This window comes from Dendropsophus ebraccatus, chromosome 2 (assembly GCF_027789765.1).
Source record: "Dendropsophus ebraccatus isolate aDenEbr1 chromosome 2, aDenEbr1.pat, whole genome shotgun sequence".
Classification (NCBI taxonomy): Eukaryota; Metazoa; Chordata; class Amphibia; order Anura; family Hylidae; genus Dendropsophus; species Dendropsophus ebraccatus.
This window is the reverse complement of record NC_091455.1, coordinates 188,407,168-188,425,718: the sequence shown is the minus strand read 5'-3', so window position 1 is coordinate 188,425,718 and position 18,551 is coordinate 188,407,168. Positions and strand designations below refer to the sequence as shown.

General features: G+C 45.1%; 1 protein-coding gene across 5 annotated transcripts in view; it reads left to right on the top strand.

Moving 5' to 3' along the window:
* Positions 1–4,152: 4,152 nt before the first annotated feature.
* The window catches only part of NCAPG2 (non-SMC condensin II complex subunit G2), a 40,433-nt gene continuing 26,034 nt past the window's right edge, over positions 4,153–18,551 (top strand). The window contains exons 1-5 of one of the 5 annotated variants that reach the window (XM_069958901.1): positions 4,162–4,254; positions 8,466–8,600; positions 13,297–13,380; positions 15,216–15,404; positions 18,027–18,141. In XM_069958901.1, coding sequence (XP_069815002.1) covers positions 13,303–13,380; positions 15,216–15,404; positions 18,027–18,141 — 382 coding nt within the window. In that variant the 5' untranslated portion in view covers positions 4,162–4,254; positions 8,466–8,600; positions 13,297–13,302. Of the gene's footprint in view, positions 4,255–4,344; positions 4,369–6,388; positions 6,549–8,465; positions 8,601–13,009; positions 13,030–13,296; positions 13,381–15,215; positions 15,405–18,026; positions 18,142–18,551 lie in introns of those variants that run through there. The other 4 variants (XM_069958900.1, XM_069958903.1, XM_069958902.1 and 1 more) reach the window with 4 other exon arrangements.

Here is an 18,551-nt window from a genome sequence, read left to right as displayed (position 1 = left end):
ATATATATATATATACATATATACATACATATATACATACACATACATAGCCACCTCCATTGAATGGTGGCAAAACCGTGTGTCATGGGACCTTCTGCTGCCACCAACATTTGTGTCAGGAACTGTAAGGCTGTCTAAGCCCTGAAGTTTCCAATTCCACTGCTCTGATCTAGTGCTGCCACACAGCGCTATACAGGGCAGGGTTCTGTTCATCCCTGAGTACTGTATATTCTTATATACAGTACCTAGGAAGAGACTACTTGACATATAGGGAGAACCATCAGCAGAGCGAGCAGTGATGACAATTATTGCTCACTGTGCAGAGGCTGCCGCACACAGAGATACTGTGTATAAGAACACACAGTACACTGTGAAATGGGATTCTGCTCTGCATAGTGCTGGGTAGCAATGCTTCCTCAGAGCAGGAAATCTGGTACTGCAGGGTTGTCAAAAACATTAGTGGCAGCGGAGGGGGGCCATGTCGCCCCTTTCTGCTGCCCCTCAAAGGAAGTGGCAATATAAGACTACATTCACATGTCAATATTACAAAAAAAAAAAAAAAAAAAAGGGGGGGAGGGGTGTAACATAATAGAATGAGGATGTCAATAGCTGTCTGCTACCGGGAGGCTCCCATAGACTTCTATTGAACTGTCGGCATTACAACCAGTCCGTTATTTTACGTTGCGGATCTGCAAAAATAAAGGATGTGCGAATTGCACAACAGGAATTAATGGGTTACCAGGTTCTCTGTATTCGTAGATCCGCAAATACTGAAAACTTATTCGGATGTGTGAATAAGGCCTAAAGAGAAAACTATACATTCATTTTAATGAAGATAAATTACAAAGTAATATAACTTTATTAAAGCGATGTGTTAGCAAGAAAAACCCTTTTATTTGGAGTCTCCAGAGTACCCCTTCAATTTCCCTTGAAGCCAGAGATGTCCAGCAGTGTCCATACATGACATGCTCTTCTGTGGCTTTATGCTCTTACACGGCTACATGACATTTTCTTCCTCTTGTTGTTACTGGGATGTGTGTCTGCGTTCCTTCTTCAGCGGGATCTCGTGCCAATTATTCCTGCTCCATCTGTGCCGTCATCTGTACTTGTTACAATGAGAAAAAATAAAGTCTTTAAAGTATAAACTGCTGTTGCTTACCCAGATTTATACGTTTCAGAGACAATGCACAATGCTGCACTTTGTCCCTGCAATCCTCTATTTAAACTACCAATCATTTACATACATGAATATGGGTTTATTTAGTGCACATATGCCACTACAGACGATGTCCTGGCTCTGAGGTCGGGACATTGTCTGTGGCAGCATCAGAAGAAGAGAGGTGACTATCTGTAGGCCTAGTCTGACATAGATGTATTAAAGTAGGTTTCCCAAAAAAACAACTATTATCACCTCATCTTGCACTATGGAAAACTGCTGTTCCTGGGGAAAACCCCATTAACCAATAGGCTTGTCTAAGGTCTATACAGATGTCTTGTGTTGGGTCAGTATAGATCGGGGGGCTAACTCTATACATGGGGTCTGGTCTGAGGTCTGTATAGAGGGGGGTCTGGTATAAGGTCTGTATAGAGGGAGGTCTGGTATAAGGTCTGTATAGAGGGGGGTCTGGTATAAGGTCTGTATAGAGGGAGGTCTGGTATAAGGTCTGTATAGAGGGGGTCTGGTATAAGGTCTGTATAGAGGGGGGTCTAGTCTGAGGTCTGTATAGAGGGGGGTCTGGTATAAGGTCTGTACAGAGGGGGGTCTGGTATAAGGTCTGTACAGAGGGGGGTCTGGTATAAGGTCTGCATAGAGGGGGGTCTGGTATAAGGTCTGCATAGAGGGGGGTCTGGTATAAGGTCTGTACAGAGGGGGGTCTGGTATAAGGTCTGCATAGAGGGGGGTCTGGTATAAGGTCTGTGTAGAGGGGGGTCTGGTATAAGGTCTGTACAGAGGGGGGTCTGGTATAAGGTCTGCATAGAGGGGGTCTGGTATAAGGTCTGTGTAGATGGGGGGGTCTGGTATAAGGTCTGTATAGAAGAGGACTGGTATAAGGTCTGCATAGAGGGGGTCTGGTATAAGGTCTGTACAGAGGGGGGCCTGGTATAAAGTCTGTATAGAGGGGGGTCTGGTATAAGGTCTGTATAGAGGGGGGTCTGGTATAAGGTCTGTACAGAGGGGGGCCTGGTATAAAGTCTGTATAGAGGGGGGTCTGGTATAAGGTCTGTATAGAGGGGGGTCTGGTATAAGTTCTGTACAGAGGGGGACTGGTATAAGGTCTGTATAGAGGGGGGGTCTGGTATAAGGTCTGTATAGAGGGGGTCTGGTATAAGGTCTGTATAGAGGGGGGCCTGGTATAAGGTCTGTATAGAGGGGGGTCTGGTATAAGGTCTGTATAGAGGGGGGGTCTGGTATAAGGTCTGTATAGAGGGGGGGTCTGGTATAAGGTCTGTATAGAGGGGGGCCTGGTATAAGGTCTGTATAGAGGGGGGTCTGGTATAAGGTCTGTATAGAGGGGGGCCTGGTATAAGGTCTGTATAGAGGGGGTCTGGTATAAGGTCTGTATAGAGGGGGGGGTCTGGTATAAGGTCTGTATAGAGGGGGGTCTGGTATAAGGTCTGTACAGACGAGGTCTGGTATAAGTGCGATGCCCAAGCCCCTAGGGGCCTCTCCGCTGATAGGTATAGTTACTGGCAGGAGCCGGAGCAGCTGCTGAGCAGAGGATTGTCACGGTTTTGGCACGAGGGTAACACAGCTGAGAACCGGGCTCCTGACCATGCAGAGGCTGGGCATGCGATTCTTCGTTGTCCTTAGTCAGGGCACCAATAATTACACCAATGCCAAGGTTCAGAAACAACGGTAGTTGTATATTTATTGTAACAGTGGTAACTAGTAGCAACAGTCTCTCCGGATGCAACCGGGTATAAGGCAAACTTGAATAAGGCAGAGTAATGGGTAATGCTGCAATAGGCTGTGATGATAGCGTGCTGAATGATGGGAGTAGTAGTGATACTGAGGATAAGATGCTGGGTGGAATGGAACTGAGATGAATACTTGCTGTTGATGATTAGAGAAAATGATGAGAGGAATGACTGAAGAATGGCACCCAGATCTGGAGAATGGATGAGAATCTTCAGGACTTGAGAATGGCACACAGCCAGGAACACTTCTGGTGGAACTGGAGCAGCAGAGCACACGTATCTCTCTCCTGAAAGGGAAGAGAGAACACCCACAGAACCTGTCCCCCTGATGGTGGAGGACAAGACTGAGCTAGAACAAGAAGTCACATGGTATTCCCCAGCCAAAGCTCGATGGCCATTGGAGTTACCATGGAAGCAGGGGCAGTCACGTGACATCCAGCCATTGCATCATCACACCATTAGGCATATACAGTGAAATATACATGAGAAGTACCATACTTGAACACTGGATGGCGACATAATACCCTTAGGCACTGATACTTGAATATGCATACAAGAAATGCATGGAATAGCAGACCTGAACACTGAGAGGGGTGACACAATACACACAGTTTGCAGTGAACCATAGCTTTCCAGAACAGGACAGGTTATAATAAAAGTGTGAGGATAAAACAGCAGACCAAAGGGCCTGTTCTGGGACACTGCATAAGGTCTGTATAGAGGGAGGTCTGGTATAAGGTCTGTATAGAGGGGGGGTCTGGTATAAGGTCTGTATAGAGGGGGGTATCAGTCCCAGGATATTGCTGGTACAATTCTGAATCTCCACGAATGTCTTGTGTGTGACTGAATGCCATTGTATTGCATAAAAAAGGTATTATCAAGTATCAGCCCTCCCCACAAAGAAAATAATAATAATAATAATAATAATAATAATAATAATAATAATGATGATGATGATGAGGCAGGTTCTGAATTAACTTCAACTATTTCCAGTATTCTATTTATTGTCTCCATATATTTAGAGGCCGGTGGGCCCCATCCCACTTCACAGCTCCGCACACACATAATACACTTTATAGAAGACACTGTACAGCGCTGTACACACCAGCCTCACATTCCGTTTTTGTTTTTTTGTTTTTTCTTCCCACTGAGGTTTATAGACAGCGCACAGCCGCTACAAGCGCACGTTTCCATGGTACCGAAACCAAAACAGGAAGTTCTCTCGGTCTCGCAGCGTGATGACGCATTTCCGGCGAGCTCGCGGGCGGGCTGTGGGAATTTGAATTGAGTAGCAGGCGGGAATTGGATGAGGAGTACGGCGCCGTATATAAGAAGGTACGGGGAGGTGGCGGGGGCTGCTCGGCGGTCCCGGGCGGCTGGCAGGATAGTGAGTGGTCTGCGGGTGGGCATAACGTACGGCTAACGGGACTATGTGTCAGCTAGAGGCAGGTGGAGGGGACTTCCACATATTACTGTTACCTCGGTCAGACAGTCAGGCTCCACTTAGATGGAGAGACAAAGCAGTGAGACTATGGGCTGGGTATTCACCTGCTGCAAAACTACAACTCCCAGCGTGCCCTGGTGTGCAGGCTAACCCAGTGTTCTTCAACCGTCCTCTAATGTTATTGCAGAACTACAACTCTCAGCATGCCCTGACAGCAGAGCTCCTCAGTATAGGAAAACTACAACTCCCAGCATGCCCTGACAGCAGAGCTCCTCAGTATAGGAAAACTACAACTCCCAGCATGCCCTGACAGCAGAGTAACTCAGTATAGGAAAACTACAACTCCCAGCATGCCCTGACAGCAGAGCTCCTCAGTATAGGAAAACTACAACTCCCAGCATGCCCTGACAGCAGAGTAACTCAGTATAGGAAAACTACAACTCCCAGCATGCCCTGACAGCAGAGTAACTCAGTATAGGAAAACTACAACTCCCAGCATGCCCTGACAGCAGAGTAACTCAGTATAGGAAAACTACAACTCCCAGCATGCCCTGACAGCAGAGTAACTCAGTATAGGAAAACTACAACTCCCAGCATGCCCTGACAGCAGAGCTCCTCAGTATAGGAAAACTACAACTCCCAGCATGCCCTGACAGCAGAGTAACTCAGTATAGGAAAACTACAACTCCCAGCATGCCCTGACAGCAGAGTAACTCAGTATAGGAAAACTACAACTCCCAGCATGCCCTGACAGCAGAGTAACTCAGTATAGGAAAACTACAACTCCCAGCATGCCCTGACAGCAGAGTAACTCAGTATAGGAAAACTACAACTCCCAGCATGCCCTGACAGCAGAGTAACTCAGTATAGGAAAACTACAACTCCAAGCATGCCCTGACAGCAGAGATCGCCAGTATAGGAAAACTACAACTCCCAGCATGCCCTGACAGCAGAGTAACTCAGTATAGGAAAACTACAACTCCCAGCATGCCCTGACAGCAGAGCTCCTCAGTATAGGAAAACTACAACTCCCAGCATGCCCTGACAGCAGAGCTCCTCAGTATAGGAAAACTACAACTCCCAGCATGCCCTGACAGCAGAGCTCCTCAGTATAGGAAAACTACAACTCCCAGCATGCCCTGACAGCAGAGTAACTCAGTATAGGAAAACTACAACTCCCAGCATGCCCTGACAGCAGAGTAACTCAGTATAGGAAAACTACAACTCCCAGCATGCCCTGACAGCAGAGTAACTCAGTATAGGAAAACTACAACTCCCAGCATGCCCTGACAGCAGAGTAACTCAGTATAGGAAAACTACAACTCCCAGCATGCCCTGACAGCAGAGCTCGCCAGTATAGGAAAACTACAACTCCCAGCATGCCCTGACAGCAGAGCAACTCAGTATAGGAAAACTACAACTCCCAGCATGCCCTGATATGCAGGTAAACCCAGTGTTCCCCAGCCTGTGGCTCGGCTAGTTGCCAAACTACCTCTCCCGATGGCTGTGAGGGCATGCTGGGGGTTATAGTGTGTGTAACAGAACACCAGTGTAACCAGTCTCATGTATGGAAGTCAGAATACAGTCAGCGGTGTACTGTATGAGGACTGTGCTGGTGTGCCATGCGTTCTATACTACTATCCATAACATGGAGGGGGCTGGTATTTAGGGGCCCCAGTGGTAAGAGGACCTGACTGTGGTTAGTGGGGGCGACTGCTGGGACTCCAGGAACATAAAGCTTCAGCGTACTGGTGGCACAATATGTGCCGCTGCCTGTGACCATGGCAGAACCCCATAGAGATGGAGAGGTTTATGTCCACCTGCTTCACCTCTGCCATCCTTAGGGCTCATTCACACTAGGGTATTACAGGCTGTAGTTTGCAGCAATATTTGTAAACCAAACCCAGATGAGAAATCCCTAACATTATAGTCCCCCCACCCTCCATGTGGCTTCCATTGCTGCTTATGGCATAAGCTCATATAAGTATTCCAGTGGGTATGAGACTGTAGGATGTCTTGGGACGATTTGTGCCGCTCCTCCCCGGGGGTTGGAGGAAAGCTGGATTCAGTCCTTACCTCACCAAGCTCTTCCCCTAGTCCTCCTGTGGCGTCACCAGGACCCCTGTGAACAATCCCACCACTTCTGAAAGAGACCCGTTTCAGCAGTGAGATCCTGCACAGCCAAGTATGTTAACACAGGCAAAATTCTGTGGCGGAGCCCCGCCTGCTTCAGTGTGTCAGTGGGATGGTGCTTTGTGCGCCTCCGATCAAAGAATTGACACTGAACAGAGAGCGGAGGCGCGTGAGGCGTTCCCCTGACACACTGAGGCAGGTGGAATTCAGTGTGAAGGCACCTTAAGGCCATGTTCACATGGCATGAGACACCGGCCGTTATGTGACCCGGCCATTGTCAGAGAAGATGATCCTGGCCGGAGTGTATACTATGTGTATGCACTCCAGCCGGGATTCCATAGAAAGCAGCATTACATAAGCTACGTAGCAAATCTGCAACAACGGCCGTGATTATTACGTAATTTAAATAGTGTGAACATAGCCTAATGGTGCGTTTACGCAGAGAGATTTGTTTGACAGGAACAGATTATAAACAGAGATTAGGTCATAAAGGAAAGACTGAGATTTCTCCTCTTACCAAATCCATTCCTGGCTTTGGCTTCAAAAATCTGTCTGGAGGTCACAGTGGGAGGGTAATACCTGTCCCCGCTTGTCACCCATTCCTGCCACTGAGTGCTCCCTGCTCTCCGCTGGGCCCAGGAAATACAGGCTCATCCAACCACTGGGCATAGTGGTGACCCACAGCAGTGATTGGATGAGAAGGTATTTCCCATTAGTTGAGAGGTGGGTGAGTACAGGGGATTTCAGTTTTTCCCTTACTCTGAGCCAATTGAAGGGGTTGTTCACCAAATCTTGAGTCTTCCAGTGCTTATCAGCTGCTGTGTGTCCTGCAGGAAGTAGTGAATAGAAGTAAGTTACAAATCTCTGGCACGTTATGGCAGCAGTTGATGTGAAAGAAAGATTTTGGTGAACAAGCCCTTTAAAGGACTAAAGATCAGCAGGCAGGTGTGAAAATAATAAACATGTAAACTCGCCCATCCTTGTGCCTCCGATGTGCCGCTCCAGGGTCCCAATGCCGGATGACATCAGCAGCTGAAAACTGGGTACGTCATCTACCCGGCTCTTCCAGCAGCAGCGTCATGGCCCGGCGTCAATTGCCCATTCAGCCAGTCAGTGACTAGGTTGGTGACCCGTCCCAGTCACTGATTGGCTGAGTGGGAAATCACTCAGCGGGGTGGGGACGTTGCTGCTAGCAGAGCTGTAGGACCCCAGCTGCGGTGAACAGGACCCCATACCGGTGCTACGAGGCTCTAGGAGGGGTGAGTTTACATGATTATTATTTTCACCCCCGCCTGCCTGCCGATTTTAGTCTTAGTGGGATTCTCCTTTAAGTATAAAATGCCCTATAATTTCCCGCCCATTTATATTTTGGAGCATTGCGTAGATTCTGCATAGGCAGCTCTGGCTGGGGATTACTTTTAAAGGGGCATTCATATCTTACAGAATTATTATATTGCTAGGTTATGCTGTCTTTTTATAATCATTGGGGGTTTGACCCCTGTGACCCTCACAGCATGGCCCTATTCCGACACAGTCCCCTGTACAGATTAGTGGCTCTAGTGCCATTGTAAAGGGGCTGCAGGGGTTGTCCCAGAGGTCAGATACCCTCTCATAAAGTGATAGCATAGCCCTGTGATATGCCATACCTTTACATACACTTATACAAATACCCCTTTAGGGTGTGTTCACACCTACAGGATCTGCAGCAGTTCTGCTGCAGATTTGATGCTGTGTTCAGTTATTTAAATGAAATCTGCTGCAGAAAATCAGCTGCAGATCCTGTAGGTATGAACGCACCATTAAAGTGTCACTGTCGTTTTTTTTTTTTTCAGAAATCAATAGTACAGACGATTTTAAGAAACTTTGTAATTGGGTTTATTAGGCATATATGCCATTATCTACATTCAAAAAGACTTTTCCCAGGTCATCCATCCTTCCTTACTCTCTCTTATTCTTTGCTCATTATCAGGAAATCTCGACTCTTTTATATAATTCGAGCCCTGTCTAATCTATGGAGGGGGGAGATTAGTCGCCAGCAGAGAGCAGAGAACACATTATTACACAGTGGGACCAGTCTGAAAGCCGGTATTCAGAGGTCAGAGAGGTCAGTGCTGACTTCAGAGGAGATAGCCCGGTGATGTAGCATTGGTGATGTAGCATTAAATTAACTCTTTGTTGTCCTGTTTTGGTGCCTTATCTCCCTCCACTCCTCCCTGCTCCATAAAAAACCATAAAGACAGGGGGAAGAGCATTAACAGGCTCAATGAGCAGATCGCCGATAACACTGATCAATGCTATGCCTATGGCATAGCATTCATCAGTGTAGAAATCTAAGTACTGGATGTAAAAGTCCCCAAAGGGACTTCAAAAGAGTAAAAAAAAAAAAAGTTCAAAACACTATTACACTACCCCCAAACCCCTCCCCCATTAAAAGTCTAAATCACCCCCCTTTCCCATTATATAAATAAAACATATAAAAATAAATAAATAGATAAACATAATATACCGTAGCGTGCGTAATTGTCCGATCTATTAAAATATAACAAGCGTCATTGTGATCGGTAAACGGCGTACACGAAAAGAGGGGAAAAAGTGCGCAGATCACCGATTTTGTTACATTATATATTAAAAAAAATCAATAAAAAGTGATCAAAACGTCCGATCTTCACAAATATGGTATTAATAAAAACTAGAGATCATGGCGGAAAAAATGACACCCCATACAGCCCCGTAGGTGAAAAAATAAAACCGTTATTAGCGTCATAATAGGCCCATTTTATTAATATTTAAAGAAGCAGTTCACTTTTTATTTTTTTCGCCCCCCCGGGTAGCCGCTGTCATGTATACTTACAGAAGATGATCGGTGTCCCGTTCCCGTCGGTCAGTTCTGTCCCGCGGTGCCGTTCACATCGGGCGCGCGCTCACTTCCGCCGGCTGCTGCGAGTCCTCTTCTCTGCCCAGTGATTATATGCCGGAAGTCACTCGCTTCCATGCATTCTCTATGGAAGCGCGTGACTTCCGGCGTTCAAATGACAAGGGAGAGAAGAGGAGTCACAGCGCCGGCGGAAGTAAGCGCGCGCCCGATGTGAACGGCACCGCGGGACGGAACTGACCGACGGGAACGGGACACCGATCATCTTCTGTAAGTATACTTGTCAGCGGCTACCCGGGGGGGAGAAAAAAATAAAAAGTGAACTGCTTCTTTAATTGCCAAGAAAAAGGATTTCATAAAAAAATACATATATAACATTAGAGAATCTGCGTAACCTGCATATGGTTGTGTTTGGACTGACCTATAGAATAATAGTGTCATGTCGCTGTTACCATATAGTGCATTACGTAGACACAGGAACCCCCCAAACGTTACCATATTGCATTCTTATTTACGATTTCACCTATTTATATCTTCATAAATAATATATTTGGAATTCCATCATACAATGAAAGGCGTCATTACACAGTACAACTATTCCTGTAAAAAACAAGCCCTTACATGGCCTGTAGATAGAAAACTGAGAGTGCTAGAGCTCTTAGAAGGGGAGGAGGGAAAAACGAAAACACTAAGATCAAAATTTGCGCGGTCCACTGGGTCATTTTGGGCCTGGTCCTCAAAGGGTCAAACTGCTTTTTCATGATAAAAATGCATTTTTCGGCTAATAAACCCAATTAGGGTGCGTTCACACCTACAGGATCTGCAGCAGATCTGCAGCAGATTTGATGCTGTGTTCAGTTATTTAACCCTTAGGGGACACAGCCAGTTTTCATTTTTGCGTTTTCGTTTTTCCCTCCTTGTGTATATAAGGCCATAGCGCCTGCATTTTTCCACCTAGAGACCCAAGTGAGCCCTTATTTTTTGCGCAACTAATTGTACTTTGCTATGGCAGATGTAATTTTTGCCTAAAAGTGTGGTGAAATTGAAAAAAAAAACGCATTTCTTTTATTTGGGGGAAATGTGTTTTTACGCCATTCACCCTGGGGTAAAACTGACTTGTTATGCATGTTCCTCAAGTTGTTACGATTAAAACGATATGTAACATGTATAACTTATATTGTATCTGATGGCCTGTAAAAAATTCAAACCGTTGTTAACAAATATACGTCACTTAAAATGGCTCCATTCCCAGGCTTATAGCGCTTTTATCCTTTGGTCTATGGGTCTGTGTGAGGTGTCATTTTTTGCGCCATGATGTGATCTTTCTATCGGTACCTTGATTGCGCATATATGACTTTTTGATCGCTTTTTATTACAATTATTCTGGATTTGATGCGACAGAAATTGCGCAATTTTGCACTTTGGGATTTTTTTGCGCTGACGCCGTTTACCGTGTGAGATCAGGAATGTGATTAATTAATAGTTTGGGCGATTACGTACGCGGCGATAGCAAACATGTTTGTTTATTAATTAATTAATTTATTTTTATTTATAAAATGGGGAAAGGGGGGTGATTCAGACTTTTATTAGGGGAGGGGGTTTTGTGTTATTAAAAATACATTTTTCTTTTACTTTACACATATACTAGAAGCCCCCCTGGGGGACTTCTAGTATATGTACTCTGATCTCTCATAGAGATCCATGCAGTATAGTTATACTGCATGAATCCATGAGATCGGTGTTCTATTACTTTTGGCTGCTGCAGCCAAAAGCAATAGAATGCCGAGCCGGGATCAGCGCCATTACGGAGCAGACTCCGGCCTGGGATGGATGCGGGGATCGCCCCCTCGCAATCGCGCCGCAGGGGGGCGATCCCCCCACTAGACCACCAGGGATGTATAACCGCAAGTATTTAGAAGCAGCTGTCAAAGTTGACAGCTGCTTCTAAGTACTTAATTAGCGGGCACGGCGATCGGACCGTGCCCGCTAATAGCCGCGAGCCCGGGCTACACGCGGCACCCGGGATCGCGGCAGTTCAGAGTGTGGTCGCCGCGCGACCCCCCTCTGAACTCCCATAGCGGCACGAGGACGTTCAATAACGTCCTGGTGCAGCTATGGGTTAAATGAAATCTGCTGCAGAAAATCAGCTGCAGATCCTGTAGGTGTGAACGCACCATTACAAAGTTTCTTAAAATTGCCTGTACTATTGATTTCTGCAAAAAAAAAAAAAAAAAAAAAAAAGTAAACGACAGTGACACTTTAAGCGCATGCTCATTAGAGATGAGCGAACCTGGAGCATGCTCGAGTTGATCCGAACCCAAACTTTCGGCATTTGATTAGCGGGGGCTGCTGAAGTTGGATAAAGCCCTAAGGCTATGTGGAAAACATGGATATAGTCATTGGCTGCATCCATGTTTTCCAGACAACCTTAGAGCTTTATCCAAGTTCAGCAGCCCCCGCTAATCAAATGCCGATCGTTCGGGTTCTGTTCGACTCGAACCCGAACCCGGTTCGCTCATCTCTAATGTTCATGGTTCCAGCTTTTGGGGTATTTTCTCTTGCTATCTGTGATGGTTCTTGGTGGCTATGGCGGCACCGAGCGCCTTTATCCTCATCCATTGTTCTATGGGGTTGATGTTGGTGCATACACTATTACTCATGTTACAGGATAGAAGCTGACACCCACAAAGATTGTTTTAAAACATTTTGCTCTTTCTGTGGTGAAATGAATGCGACAGTGAACGCGGTTAGTCATGATCTCGCTGAATAATCTGTAGGAAGAAAGTCTGGAAACGTGAAGGGAAAGGTCTGGGGACATATGTTGTGTTGGATTTTGTTCATGATTTGCTGTTTTGTGCAGTTATTGTAAAGCAGCCCCTCACTTACACACACTATAACGCTGGTGCTGCCCTTTTAGACTAAATGATGGCTGATCCTGTAGATAAGGAGAATATTACATTGCTCAGGTATTGTGTAAGCAGGGCCTCAAGAACAATAGCTGGATCAGTTGTGTAATCGCTGATCGTCCGAGCAGCCCATAGGGGATAGTGTTAGTGCTGACGCTGCTCCTATCCCACGGAGCGATGGCAGCAGATCGCTGCTATCATGGTCGTTTGTCTTTCAACATGTTTGAAAGACAAACAACGCAACGATCACCCGACATGAACGATGCCGGCTGATCGTTGCCTTTTATTCCACAGGACGATTATCGTTCCGTGGAATAGGGCCTTTACACGTGGCTAGAAGGGTCGGGATGGAGCAGTTGTCAATGTGACATGGCAGCTTATCAGCTGTTTACTTTTTGCAATTTGAGGGCAGTAGAGGGAAGAAGGGTGAACGCTGAGCGTCGTATTGTGCCCCCTCACTACTGAGCGTCGTATTGTGCCCCCTCACTACTGAGCGTCGTATTGTGCCCCCTCACTACTGAGCGTCGTATTGTGCCCCCTCACTACTGAGCGTCGTATTGTGCCCCCTCACTACTGAGCGTCGTATTGTGCCCCCTCACTACTGAGCGTCGTATTGTGCCCCCTCACTACTGAGCGTCGTATTGTGCCCCCTCACTACTGAGCTTCTCACATTGGTTCACAGGTGTCAAACTCAGGCCCTACAGCTGTTACTAACCTACAACTCCCATCATGCCTGGACAGCCAAAGCACCCCTGGTTCGTTCCCATTCTCTGCTGTTTCTTAGACATCTCACCCCTCTGTAACGCATGTGCGATTAGCAAACTAAACTCCATGGTGTGACCCTAAGCACTCCGCTTACTGGCAGCTTTTGTGCAGGTTGTGAGTGCCCTTATAGTATATTGTGGTGGTTTCTGTATGACCAGATTCTGCCTGGGCTGTTATGTAATGTACTGTAAATGGATTTGTAAGGGATCTGTATAAATATAATACATCTTAATTCTTTTCTTATTTGGTGTTGACAGGTCACAATGTCAAAGCGTGAAGCGTTTATACAGGCCATAGGAAAGGAGACGGTACAACAGTTCTTAAACTTCATTGAATTACATGTAAGTACCATGTAATAAAATAACCCCTCTGTAATAAGAGTTTAGAATTTTAATCATATGGCTTCTGTAGCTTCTATGTACATACAATGCTTCTCCAAAACTAAATTATTATTTTTTTCTCTAAAAAATAATACGATAGTTATCTGCTATACTGTATGCCCCACTGTTAGGCTCCATTACTGTGAGTTTTCCTGTACTTCGGCCTTATATTGTATACTTCCCTCCCACCTCTGTAGTTCTTCTCCCATACTGTACACCATCCCCCTCTGCAGTAAGGCCCCCCCTACTGTATTCTTTCCCCTCTCTGCAGTTTTTCCCCTCCATACTGTAACTACCCCCGCCATACTGTATACCTTCCTCCCTCTGCAGTTCTCCCCCCATACTGTATTCCTCTCTCCCCTTTCTCTGCCATTCTTCCCCCATACTGTATACATTCCCCCCCCCCCCCCCCCCCCCCCCCCCTTTGCAGGTAGTCCCCATATTTTATACTTTAGGGTAGCTTCACACATACCGGATTCAAAGCGGATTTGACGCTGCAAGTTTGGAGCGAAATCTGCTGCAAATCCTGATAGTGTGAAGTTCAATGGGGTTACCTACCCGCAGCGGAAATTTCATTCCACCGCGAGTATGTAACACGGCCCCTTTAACCCCCCGCAGCATACACTACCTGCATGGCAAAGCTGCTGCATGTGAGTGCTGCCGTGCACTGATTGGCTGATGGCGACCGCCAGGAGCCTCACATGCAGCTGTGGCGCCGAGCAGGTAATGTATGCTGCGGAGGGTTAAAGGGGCCGGGTATATACTTGCAGCAGAATGAAAATTCTGCTGCGGGTATGTAACCCCATTAATCTTCACACTACCAGGATTTGCAGCGGATTTCGCTGCAAATCCGGAACGTTTGAAGCTACCCTTAGAGTGCCTTCACACGTACCCTATCGCTGCGTTTTTGCTGCGTTTTTTACATGCGCGTTTTGATTTTCACATGATTTTCATGTGAAAATCAAAACTTGCATGTAAAAATCGCACCAAAAACGCAGCTTTAAAAAAGCAGTGATACTGTGCATCTTCTTACCCCTTCTGCCTCCCCTGCAGCTTGTGTGCTGAGCAGGTGGGGGTGGAGCATAACAAGTCTGCCACTGATTGGCTGATGCTCATCACCCAGTGTCAGGGATCTGGTCAGCTGACTGTAACTAGGGCATATATTAGGAGGGCCTTTAATTTCAAGTCTACTCCATTTTATTTTCGGGGTACATCCTATTTTTGAAGAAACACTGTAGGAAAATTATGGCTACCTTGTCTAAAGGCTCAGTCACCAGACAGTGCTACCTTCTCCTGATCAGTCATCTATCCCCAGATACAATGATATCTAATTGGATCACTCAGGAGACATCAGCGGCTGGAGATCCATCACACTGGGTCTATTGTGGACAGGGTTCTGCAGATTGCTATGTACAATGATACCAAGAATCTGCAATGTAATACAAACTAAAATGTGCATGCCATGGCCTTTGAACATATTTAATACATTATTGATAATGGTGTACAAAACATAAATATATTTTGAAGATCCTGCGATATTTAATGTTTAGCACCTCAGCAGCATGATATGGGAATAAACATTCTCACTATTCTAATGGATCTCCGTGAAGTTAGACAAATCATTATGGAAGCTTAATGGAACGTGCTCTATCCAATGACCTATGTATTTACTTGCATAAGCTTTACTGGAGAAAAGCCCGATCTGTAGTAGTTGTGTTGGATGAATCCTTCATAGTCTCCTATAATAGCCATTAGAAGCCTTTCACACTCTCTCTATTGAAAATTCTGTTTCACAGAAAGATGCATCTGATCCTTTTGATCTGGATGAATTAATGCAAGAGCTGCCGAGGAAACAGAAAGAGGAGTTATGGCAGAAGCTGAAGACTTTGCTGGCGGATACTCTGGTGGCAAGTCCAGTGGAATCATGGAACAGACTGGAGGATGACAGCGATGACGACATGGAAGTGGAGGGAGCTTCAGATGTGGTAAATGCAACTATAAAAATCTGTTCAAAGGAGTAACCTTGTTTAACCCTTTGAGGACCAGGCCCAAAATGATCCAGTGGACCACGCAAATTTTCATTTGGGTTTTCGTTTTTTTCCTCCTTTCCTTCTAAGAGCTCTAGCACTTTCAGTTTTCTATCTACAAGGCCATGTAATGGCTTGTTTGTTACAGGAATAGTTGTTTTTTGTAATGGCGTCTTTCATTCTACCATAACATGTATGATGGAATCCCAGAATATTATTTATGAAGATATAAATTAGTGAAATCGTAAAAGCGAATGCAATATGGTAATGTTTGGGGCGTTCTTTTGTCTACATAATGCACTATATGGTAAAAGGGACATGATATCATTTTTCTATAGGTCAGTACGAACACAACCATATGCAGATTTACACAGATTCTCTGTTATTTTTTTTTTTTTTTATGAAATCTTTTTTTTTTTTGCAATTAATTATTAATAAAATGGGCCTATTGTGACGCTTATAACTGTTTTATTTTTTCACCTACAGGACTGTTTAGGGTGTAATTTTTCCCGCCATGATCTCTAGTTTTTATTAATACCATATTTGTGAAGATCGGACGTTTTGATCACTTTTTATAATTTTTTTTAAATATATAATGTAACAACAAATCTGTTTTCGTTTCGTTTACGCCGTTCGCGTAATAGTTTGGACAATTACACGCTACGGTATATTATATGTTTATTTTTATGTTTTATTTATATAATGGGAAAGGGGGGTGATTTTAACTTATTGGTGGAGGGGCTTTGGGGTGTTTTGTAAAAACATTTTTTTTTTTTTTTTTTTTTACACACATTTTAAGTCCCCTTGGGGGACTTTTACATACAATTTTTACATTACACACAATGATCATTGCTATGCCATAGGCACAGCATTGATCAGTGTAAAAGGCGTTCTGCTCTTTGAGCTGCCTGTGGCAGACTTAATCCTCAGAGCTCCGATCGGACCGCACAGAGGCAGGAGAGAGACCTCCAACGGTCCTTTAAAACGATCAGAAGTGTGACTGCGGGGGTCCCAATCGGTAAGTGACAGGGGACTGCCCCTGCCACTTACACTTAAACGCCACGGTGTTTAAGGGGTTAGTGACACGCTGCAGCACTATCGCCTGTCAGCCTGTCACTGCAGCCGGCCCCCACCTCCTATTATAGCAAAAGACGTACCGGTACTCGGGGTCGTCTGGGGACAGACCATCCAGGGCATACCGGTATGTCCTTAGTTGTCTAGGGGTTAAAATAAAATAATAAAAAAAATAAACAATGCAAGGATGTTCCCCCAGACACTCATGTGGTTTTACAGTAGTCCCGCTCCTATGAGGCAGTTTTCTGTCTGTCTTGCAGTTCCTCTTATTGTGCGGTGCTATTAGACTACATTTACCAGTAGTCATTGCGGTGCTCGCTCAGAACGTCCTGTATAAAAATGGCACATGAAAGAAATTTATATACTCTATTATAATAGTTATTAACTAAAGCACAAATGTTTCTAATTAATTGCTTCAGTCACTTTCTATAGCTGGAGAACCAATCATTTACCCCTTCCCACGCCATGACGTAGAGCTGTGTCATAGTGCTGGTAAGGGGCTATAGAGAGAAGTGACAACTTATACCAGGTGGACACTGGCTGCTATCAGTGGCAGGGGGGCGGTGCTAGGTGGTGCCTGCTACTTAAAGGGAAACTGTCACCATGAAATTGCTATCTAATCTATAGCCATCATGGTGGCACTCAATGGGCTGGACTCTTTTTAGCATGGAAACATAGAGATTTCAATCAATAAATTGCAAGTTATGCTAAATCTTTATCAATCCGCTCAGCTCCTTCTGATCTATAACATGATGCTGATAGCTTAGGTAGCATTTTTATGGTGACTGGTTCCCTTTAACCATTTAAATGCCGCTGTCAAAACTGATTATCTGCCATTGGCGGTCTGATGCAGGGATCCGCTCCCTGCAGCGAGCCTGTGGCAGTCCAGTGCAGTACTTATGTCCCTTTGAGCATTTATGGTATTGTCCATAGTAGTCCTCTAGGGGGGGCTACAAAAGTGTGTAAAAAATAAGTAAATAAATAAATCAATCAATCCCATAAACGTTTAAATTACCCTTTTTCCTACAATTAAAGCACTATGGTTTTTTTTTAACACTAGTAGTGCAAACATGAAAATTGTCTGTGACCTGAAGGGTTAAGATGGTTGTCCAGAATTAGAACACGCAGCTGCTGGCTACCAAAAGCAGCACCACATCTGTCCACAGGTTATGTGTGGTATTGCAGTATAGCCCTCTACGCCAATACCTTGTAAACATAAGGTACTGTGTTCAGTTGGGATGAAAGCAGCCATGATTCCTAACCCTGGATAACCCCTTCAATGCTGGCTTTCCTTTTGAAATCAATTCTTTGCCCTATTATCACTGCTAGAAACCTTAACAACAGCGAGCACTTGACTACATAATTGAATATAGCTAAAAGGCTTGCCCACATGTTGACGTAAAACACTCCCGCTGCTGCTGAGGCTCTCAGATGACGTCTTGGAATATTACTGCTTTTTAATATAATTACTGAAATACTCACATTATCTCTTTCTGTTCTTCTTAGAAACACACAATGGATGTCATACATGGAGTGACAACTGTTGCCACAGTTTCTGTATCTGTCATCGATGGTGACGTAACCTACGTAGAGCTGCTGGAGTGCGCTGTCATTCTTAACGGTAGGGTTTTCTGATTACCCAGCATTCTGTTGAACCAAAGTAAATGACAAACTTTACGGTTTAGAATGAAAGGGGGATCTGATCGATGAGAGAAATACTGGGGTACTTCCTGAATGCAGTCCCTGGCATTAAAGTGTCGTTTAAATTTATTTTTGCAGAAATCAATAGTACAGGTGATTTTAAGAAACTTTGTAATTGGGTTTATTAGCCGAAAAATGCATTTTTATCATGGAAAAGCAGTTTGAAGCTCTCCCCCTGTCTTCATTGTTCTCCTATGGGAAGGGGTGGAGGGAGATGAGGCACCAAAACAGGACAACAAAGAGTTGATTTACGGCTACATCACCAGGCTATCCCCTGAAGTCAGCACTGACCTCTATGACCTCTGAATATGGCTTTCACACAGACCCCGC